A 9,647-nucleotide genomic window follows, 5' to 3' on the forward strand; every position below is an offset into this window, starting at 1 on the left:
AGAAACATGCAAAGTTATTTTTAATGCTAACATATCAAGTAGGGATATTCTCGTTAAGATTGCTATGGTATTTTGCATATTTTAGCAAAAATTGCTGGGGAAAATATGCACTTTCTCATATAAAAGAGTGCTTCGAGTAAATTTTTTTAAATATTTCCTACAGCAGCAGTTGCTATCATAACAAAATTTATATTAGGTGTTTGTTAATGAATTTCTAAAGATAAATAAAAAGTACTTTGAAACCTCACACTACAGATTTGTTTCTAATGCATTGTGACACAGTCATAATCTACCAACCCTTTTCAGACTGTTAACTTTCTATATTTTCCAGTTGTTTCATTGCAGACCTCTCTCATTTGATACAATAATATGCATGAAAAACATCTCAGTTTAGACTGCAGCTAGTCATGATGAGATGAGCAAGATCTTGCTACTTTTCTCCAGCTACCAGAAAAAAAAATCTATGTCCTTGCATCCCTGATAATGGGCCCTGAAGTCTCTACAGATTCAGAGGAATAAAGCAGAGGTGAATGGATGTTTGTGTTTTTCCTGAACATATAATCAATCATGTTTAGCCAGCTTGGGTGTGTATAAACTAAAGACAAGCTAAAGGGCTAAGCTCTTTCTGTGAAGTGATATTCTGGGCATGTAGGTGAAAGTCAGAGAGATTTAAAACTTTGAGTCCCAGAAAGTATTAGAAAGGCTATCGGATTAAGTAAATTAAATGTGTGGGATTTGGGGATGCTTAGGGAATGCTTTTCTTGTGAAGTACATACTGCTTGATTCTTTTTGTTCGGTATGTATGACTCCATTATTCCCTACCTCGGGTGCTATTTTTTTCTTGAGCAGCAACCAAGGGATGCAATTCTTGTTGAGCAGGCTGATAAATGTTACTAATTTGGGGAGTTTGGTTATATTAAATTCTTTAAAGCTCCCGTTCCAACAGTCATCAGGTGATTATACTAGATTTTCAGCTTCCAAGGAAGCTGGAGGAATAAGTCCTGCACCTTTCTCCATCTGATCGGACAGAGACATGGCCTGACATGCCAAGGCACAGCAAGAGCAGTCAGGCCCCTCTTCTCATGAGAGCATCACAAAGCCATTTCACCCTTCAGCATGGCTGGCTCTATAAAACCTGGCTACTTCTGAGTAACTAAGAAAAGCACAGCCACCAGCAGCTAGCATTGTTTAGGAGATGTTAAACCAATAAGCAATATACACTAGCAACATTGCAATGTTGCAATGACTAGCAACAACGCATTTACTCAGCCATTCTACCAGCCTTAGGCTAGATAATAATTTTGCACACAACACTTGCACACACACCTCACAACTACCACTGCAGGGTTTCCTTCCTGCCCTGGCAGACTTTAAGGAAGCCGGAAAGTGTGCGGAGACTACAGGGCATGATTAGTTGGTCACATATTCTGCAGAAAGCATAGAGCAATCACTTGCCATAGCAACATTAATGTATGGAGAATCAATTGCAGAAATAAACTGATTTTAATTACAGGAGCAAATGTAATTAGCAAGTAAGCTATATCTAAACAATGTAAGAGGAAAGGAAGTTTTTTTTAAAAAAGTCCTTTGTTTCTTCAACTGAGAGCTTAAAGGGCATATTATTACTTAGCAAGTCCCCAAGGGCAGCTCGGCAGCAGCTGAATGAAAGGAACGGGCAAAGGGCTGCTAGCTACAGTTTTCTGTTCCCAAATGTTGCAAATGTTATTTTGCAGTCACCAGAAATAAAATGTACCTGGTCTAATCCAAGTGTGAACCTGTGAAATACCCGTGTCTTAGTCACCGTAGGCTCGCTTTGTAAGCACTGGAGAAACACAGGCATCTTTAGTGGGAAACGCATCTCATTCTCTGGTAGAAAACTATATTTCTGTGTGAAGGAGGCCAGAGTGACTTGCTGAGGCTCAAGACGGTGAACTCCTAAGTTCTCTAAGGACTCTGAAGCGGCGCAGCGCCGCTCCCTCCCCTCCCCTCACGCCCGGGCTGCGGCGGGGCGCGCAGGCAGCAGCGCCCCCTGCTGGGCACGCGGCCGAACCGCGCTCCCGGCCTTCCCTCACGGGTGCGCGCGCTCGCCGCACGGGGCACAACTTCCACAGAATTAACGCAAATTCTGCCCCCAGGTTGTCATTTAACAACTGCCTGCCTGAGAGAGGCAGGCAACATTTATATTTCCCCCTCCCCCCAAAGATACGAGTTTAAATTCGAGTTCTCCCTTTCCTCTGTGTGTGGCGGTGTTTTGTACAACGAGAGTAGGAGCAGTGGTGGGTTCAAGCAGAACGCCGAACCTCGGTTAGGGCTGTGAGAAGGGCCGAGCCGCCTGCCCTCAGGAAGAGCCTAAGAACAGATGAAGCCAGGAATTCCCTTTTCAGAGTTCCTTTATACTGAGGATGCTAACGGTTTTTAAGCACTTTTTTAAGGTTTAGCCAAGCCTGGGCACCGGACTTCGGGAATCTGGCCTTACCCTTTGCGTTTTAATTCTCCTTTCTGAAATAGTTTTTTTAAACGCCCTTCTCTGGTTTTCAGGGACACTCTTAATATAAACAGATGAATCAGATATCCTTGGCATCAGGTATTGTGGCAATGTCCTGCAAGTATTTTAAGATTTCATCCTATATCTTTGTATCTAAATGAACTCATGTTCTTGTCCTTTGAGAATTCTTTTCACAGAGAGAAAGAACAGCATGAAAAGGAAAATGTCACCTCCCCCACCCCCCCAACCCCTTTAACCTCTTACATGAAACACAGAATAATTATTGCAGTCCTGGTATAACTGTTAATGGCAGTTGTTAAGCTTCTTATAATAAAAGCTTAAGAGGATGAGAATTATGTAATGACCAATTCCAAAAGTATTTTGTTCTCTGACATCTCTTGTCATGTTTCTGATGAAGGCTGAGCCATTAGACAAATTCTTCAGAGACGACTGTGGTGTAGGTACCTTCAGAGGTGCCAAAGAACATCTATTTTTTTTTTTTCTGGCTAATTTGCCTTAAAAAAATAATTTTGCTTTCCCTGTGTTTGAGATGGCTGTAGTGTGCAAGAAAACAATTGGTACGCTATAAGAATAAACAATAGCATTCTCCTTTCCAGAAACTGTATTCCCTGCAGAAATTGGACCACAGGCTGGACACTCAGTCCTAGTTTGGACCTCTTGCCAATTAGTCTCTTTTACTGAAACAAAAGGAAATTGGACTAGTACTGACAGGGACAATCTAAACTGGGAGGTTAGGAGGAGACACAGCAGGGACAGGTGACCCAAACGGACCAAAGGTGTATTCTATACCATATGGCATCCACTCTGTACATAAAGTGGGGGGAAGGAGAAAGGGGGTATGTTCAGAGCGATGGCATTTGATTTTGCAGGTCACTGTTGCATGTGATGGGGCTCTGCATTCCTGGAGATGGCGGAATACCTGCCTGCTCATAGGAAACAGTGACTTAATTCCTTGCTTTGCTTTGCTTGTGTGCACAGCTTTTGCTTTCCCTATTAAACTGTCCTTATCGTAACTCAGGAGTTTTCCAGCTTTTATCCTCCCAATTCCTTCCCCCATCCCAGTGACTGGGAAATGAGCAAGCAGCTGTGTGGGACCTGGTGGCTGTGTGGAAGGGCAGCAGTCATGCCTCCTTCCTGCCCACCTCACACTGGCAGCCCACAGGAAACCAAGTGAGGATTACATGGCTCCCATACTAGCAAGACTCATATGAATTTACAGGTTGGAAGGGATCTTAAAGGTCATCTAATCCCAACCTCTCCGGCAATAGGCAGGGACACCTTTCATGAGACCAGGCTGCTCAAGGCCTTACCCAACCTGACCTTGAACACTGCCAGGGTTGGGGTATCCACAGCCTCCCTGGACAAACTTATTCCAGTATTTCTCCACCCTCACAGTAAATAATTTCTTCTGAATATCTAGCTTAAATTTCCCCTCTTTCAGTTTGTACCCATTACTCATTGTCCTGTCACTGCAGTTCCTGAAAGAGAGTCACTCTCTGGCTTCCCTTGAGACCCCCTTTGGATACTGGAAGGTTGCTATGAGGTCTCCATCCAACCTTCTCTTCTCCAGGCTGAACATTCCCAGTTGCCACCCTGTCTTCATGAGGAAGGTGCTCCAGTCCTCTTATCAACTTTATGGCCCTCCAGACTTGCTCCAACAGTTCCATGTCTTCCTTCTGCTGGGAGATCCTGTGATACACGTAGGGTCTCACAAGAGGAGAGGGGGACAATCAATTTTCTTGACCTGCTGCCCACAGTGCTTTTGATGCAGCCCAGGGTATGGTTGGCTTTCTGAGCTGTGAGTGCATGCTGCTGGGTCATGTTGAGTTTTTCATCAACCATCATCCCCCAGGTCTTTCTCTGCAAGGCTGCTCTCAATCACCTGTCCACTCAGGTGTAGGTGTGTCTGGGACTGCCCTGAACCAGGTGTATGACCTTGCACTTGGCCTTGTTGAACTTCATGAGATTCACATGGGGCCATCTCTCAAGCCTATCCAGATCCCTCTGGATGGCATCCTTTTTCCCTCCAGCATGTTGATGGCACCACACAGCTTGGTGTCATCAGCAATTTTGATGTGAGTGAACTCAATCCCACTGTCCATGTTACCTATAAAGATGAGCAGTGTTGGCCCCAGTACCGGCCCCTGGAGGGGCACCACGAGTCACTGGTCCCCAAGTGGGCAATGACCCTTTGACCTCAGCTCTTTGCCTGCGGCCACTGAGAAGAGAACCGCTACACGAGGCAGCAAGTCCCTGAGGCCCGCCTCTTGGCTGCAGGGAATGAACCCTTCTGCACCGCACCGCACCTCTCCGCTCCACCACTCCCCCGGTCGCCCCTCCCGGCCGTCCCTGCGGGCGGTGCCATGTGCCGCGGGGGGGGAGCAGCACCCCCCCCCCGCGCGGCTCTGGCCGATCGCTCCTTGGTACGGCCCTCTCGCACCATCTTGCCCCTTCCTGCCCCCAGCGCATGCGCGCTCCCCGCGCACGCCGCCCAGCCCGCCCCGCCCCCGGGCTCTGAGCCTGCGCGCTGGCCCGCGCGTCAGTGGCGCGCGCCGGACGTGGCGGCGCCCCGTGGTGAGAGTCGGCCGCCATGACCTCCGCGCTGGAGAACTACATCAACCGTATCCTCCGCCGGGAGTCGCGGCACGGGGGCGGCTGCCGGCCCCCCCTCCTGAGCGGGGCCCTGACGCTGGGCCTGCTCGCGGCAGCGCGGTTCTGGTGCATGGGCCCGTCCCTGTTGGCGGCATGGGTTTCTCCTTACGGGAGATCGGCCTGGCAGGCCGGAGGGTACCCGGAGAATAGTGTCCCCTGCAGCAGCCAGTGCTGCCGAGCTGAACTTTGCCCGTGATGAGCCAGATTCGCGGTGGGCCTGCTTCCTTAAAGGGCTGTTAATATGTGTTTAGATAGCAGCTTCGCATCACTTGCTCAAAACCCGTGCGCTGGGGTTCTTGCAACGCTTTCGGTGCTAGTTTTTTTCTGCTCCGTGTAACTCATGGGCATTCTCAGTTTTATTCACAAACAGGAAACTAATAACCCAGAATTAGTCAAGATGATGAGTATATGATCATCGAATTGGCATAATCAAATCTTCAGAAGGAAGGGATGCAGAATGCTAGCCTCGAGATCACCACTGCAGAGCTGTTCTTTAAGGATTTAAAGTGCTGATGAAACCGTTGTTTCAATTCTGAGGTAGTGCAGTTAGGAATGGGAAGAGAGGTGAGCTTAAATCTTTATGCTGTTTTTAAAGCTTTTCATGTTTGTATATGACTGTCTATGGTTGGGTGAAGAGAAACTTCCAAGGAGATGTTAATGAAAAATACCATATTGTCAGCCATGCTGGTTTAAAAGAAGTGCTGATAGGCTTTTTAGGCTCTAAAAGGCTCATAAAACCTGTATTACCTATGAATGTTTCAGAAAATGCTAATGGTTCTATTTCAGATATGACTAAATGTTTCCTTAATGAAATACCAGGTACTGTTGCAGTAATTACTTCTGATGGAAGAATGATTGTGGTAAGACTTATATTTTTTAACATTTTATTTTCCCCCATAAAGCCTTTCCATTGTGGCAATAAAGAAGCTCTGTTAGGATACTCTCACATATTCACACTACTAAATTATGTAGTACAGAATAATTGCCATAAAGCTTAAAAAGGGACTTTTATGAACACTTACTGTTTCTTACATGTCATGTCAGCTTTTTCCACTGATAAATTTCTGTGTGCAGATGCTTTGGTCTTTTTGTCGAATGATGTCCTGTGGAAATGCATAAAAAAAGCATTCCTCCTCTGTTCAGTAATTTAGTTCCATCTAAAATGTCTGCTTTGTTCTGTAAGAGCTTCAGCTTTCATGCTAAAACCGTTTCTTCCCTGTGGCTGTAGAAAAACATTAGCAGGAGAATTGTTGTGGGCTTCTGTTTATACCTCAAAACCCGAGGACAGGCCAACTTTTAATATATTAGACTGTATAATAGTTTTGGTTTTATTGCTCATGTGTTTTGCGTTTTTTTCTTGCATCACTTCCCCCCATCTTTTATTCTTTTGTGTCTTCAGCGTAACTTAATAGTATGATTGTTGCAGGAGGATAGTATCTGTCTGTACTTAGCTTTATGCAGCCTCTGGAAAGAGAAAACAGAAATCTGTTGGCTTCACCAAATCTGCTTGGCTGAAGTCAGTCTGGTAAACTTTGTGCTTGTGCTACGAGATACTTCCTATCAATGAAGATTGGAATGTGTATATATGATTCATTGCTAGATGATATAAATCATATTACAACTGTCTGAAGGGCTGTTTTAGGTGAGTTTGAATTTCTTCATCAACTAGTGATGGTAAATTTGTGTTATCAGTTTTTCAAACATGACCTAAGTGCCACAAAATCCTGTATTTTTTAATTTATCTCTTTAAAATAATTTAGTAAACTCAAGGTAATTGCCGTCAAAGAGATACCACTTAAAATTGCTTGTTAGGAATGGTTTCAGTATTGTTGACCACAGGAATCCAACTTTTCTGTTCTTTATTTTATGTAATAATATATTTAATTTCTGGAAACGCCCATACAAAAAAACAGTGTAGAAATAGTAAAATTAGTTGTCTAGAGGAACTTCATTGATAAGGTGAAAAATTTACTTTTTTAATGCTTAAGCTTATTGTGTCTTTTAGCATGAGCACACAGTAATACGTGTGCTTCTCTTAAATTGGTTATTGCTTTTAAAATTTCATTCTTTAGCAGTTCGTGTTTAAGCCAAACAATAAAACCTGAGTAGAACACCTCTTTTCTAGTACTTTTATTTTGCCACTCTGTTTAAGATATGCTTGGCAGCAAAGAGGAGAAATTTTAAGGGCAATGGGAGTGTGCTTTTTTTTGTGTTTTTTCTTCAGGGAACACTGAAAGGTTTTGATCAGACCATAAACTTGATTCTGGATGAAAGCCATGAACGAGTGTTCAGTTCTTCACAAGGAGTTGAGCAAGTGGTGCTGGGCTTATACATTGTACGAGGTGATAACGTGTAAGTATAGCATGCTCTTGTTTAAATCTTTTCATACAAACTTTGTGTGTGTGCACACGTGTGTTTGTGTGTGTATTTATAGATCCATAATCTTTATAAATCTTGATAGCCCCAGGCACCGTGTGTCTTTGTGGGTAGCACGGAAAGTGTTGTCAAAGCTGAGTCACCATCCCTGAAGGCATTAGAAAGATGTGTAGAAGTGACACTTGGGGATATGGTTTAGTGGTGGACTTGGCAGTGCTAGGTTAATGGTTGGACTTGATCTTGCAGGTCTTTCCAAACAAATGACTGTGATTCTGTGTTAAATAGCAGACATCTACACTTCTTTTACAGAAGTGATTGTCTTGTAATGTTGAGAATGAAGATGATCTGAGGGCTGGAGCATCTCTCCTAGGAGGACAGGCTGAGAGATGATGAAGGAAAAGATAGAATAATCACTAAAAAATGAGATAGAACTTAAGTGCAAAAAGTCAGCAGTCTGGTATACGAAGTTGACTTCCAACAGGTTGGTTTTTTTTTTTTCTTTAGAGCAGATGTTCACAGAGAGCACTTTATAATCTGGAAAATCAAGTTTTTGACTTGACAGTGTAGCAAATGTTGAAGCCAGTGTAGTGACTTGTCAAATGTATGAGTTGGTATTTGATGTAAAATTCCCTTACAAAATAAGAGTGAGAGCTCCTTGAGTGCAGTGCAGAGAAAAGTAGCTGGTGTGCCAAACCCATGGGAGGATTACAAGAGAAGTGCAAAAGAAGGCCTGGTTAGTGGGCCAGCTAGGAAGAGTGCTTTTGCAGCAGCATTCTGAAACTGATGGCAAAAGTAAGATTAGTTTTTTATCACAGCTGGAGAAAGAGTATGTTGCAGTGACCAACACATGAACATGGATAGGAGTTTTCATCTTCTAATTCTAATGGATACTTCTGTACAACAAAATGCCAAGGCTTAAATTGATATCTAGGTGCATTTATCTAACATCGTTGAGAAAGTGGATCATTCTGAATATTTTCATCACTTTCAACTTAAACTTTTAAGAAAAAGTAATTTGACACATGTACATAGGTGGGACTATGCATGTCACTCTACCAGTAGCTTTTCATTCAGGTAGTAAAAATGTGTATAAAACAGCAAATAATGGTTTACTGCTTCACTGTTTCATCACACAGTTGAAATGTATGGTGAAAGGCATCATCATACAGCCACATTACTCAAATTCTAAATATGCTTCCGTGAAATATAATTTTTTTGCAATCTTAACAAACTCAAATATATTTATTACAAGTAATAATTCTGTACTCATGCAATTCTTCAACATGCTGAAATTCAGCATCCTTATAGGAAGAAGTAAAAAGAATGAACAGCTAAGTAACAATAACTTCAAAATAGGGGACTCTCATGAAATAAGGAAGCTGTTAAAAAATAAAAGGAAAGAAACAGTCATGGTACAAAGACTTTGAGCATTCCAGTGTGCATCACTAAAAACTTTCATGGAATAAACAGCGTCAGTCAGAAGTTGTTGGTACAGTTCAACAGCAAGTAAGGGTTGCTATTGTTAGAAGATAAAATACAGCTTCTGTTTTAGAACTGTGTGATTTGATTTCAACAAATAATAACCTGATCTTTTTTTCTAATTGCAGTGCTGTGATTGGTGAAATTGATGAAGAGACAGATTCAGCTCTTGACTTGGGGAATATTCGAGCAGAACCTTTAAACTCGGTTGTGCACTGAAAAGATAAAAATGCACAGGGACTTTGTAAATCTTTGGTTGTACAGACCTATTTAGCAATGTGGACAGTTCTTAAAAATTGTGTTTAATTTGTTTAGTCAACAGTTTTTTATTATGAATATGTTGTAGTTTTGCATGTAAATTAAAGTTTCTACATTTTGCTAAAAATACTTTCATTGGATTTCTTTCGGGGTTTCATGCTGCATAATTTCACTGGGAAATGCAATCAGTATCACTGATGGTCCTGATACTGCATAAATATACCTTGTTCTTAAAATAAGATCTCATTCCTAAAGGTAAACCAAGGTTTTTCATGTTAACTCAGGATTATTTGAAGGTAGATGTGTAACAGTCCGTTTAACCATCTCTAAATGTAGTTGTGGCTGTAAGTAGAAAACTGTTCTTTGTAATTTTTTT

General features: G+C 42.6%; 1 protein-coding gene across 2 annotated transcripts; it reads left to right on the forward strand.

The window, feature by feature from the left end:
* Positions 1 to 5,010: 5,010 nt before the first annotated feature.
* Positions 5,011 to 9,400, forward strand: LSM8 (LSM8 homolog, U6 small nuclear RNA associated). Of its 2 annotated transcripts, XM_063396739.1 has the most exons (4): positions 5,011 to 5,127; positions 5,978 to 6,018; positions 7,383 to 7,510; positions 9,142 to 9,400. In XM_063396739.1, exons 1-4 carry the CDS (start codon positions 5,097 to 5,099, stop codon positions 9,230 to 9,232), a joined length of 291 nt encoding a protein of 96 aa, XP_063252809.1. In that variant the 5' UTR covers positions 5,011 to 5,096; the 3' UTR covers positions 9,233 to 9,400. The 2 variants fall into 2 exon arrangements, with proteins under 2 accessions (XP_063252809.1, XP_063252808.1); XM_063396738.1 differs by lacking the exon at positions 5,011 to 5,127 and having other exon boundaries at positions 5,138 to 6,018.
* Positions 9,401 to 9,647: the final 247 nt, after the last annotated feature.

The sequence above is a fragment of the Prinia subflava genome, chromosome 4 (genome assembly GCF_021018805.1).
Source record: "Prinia subflava isolate CZ2003 ecotype Zambia chromosome 4, Cam_Psub_1.2, whole genome shotgun sequence".
Taxonomy (NCBI): Eukaryota; Metazoa; Chordata; class Aves; order Passeriformes; family Cisticolidae; genus Prinia; species Prinia subflava.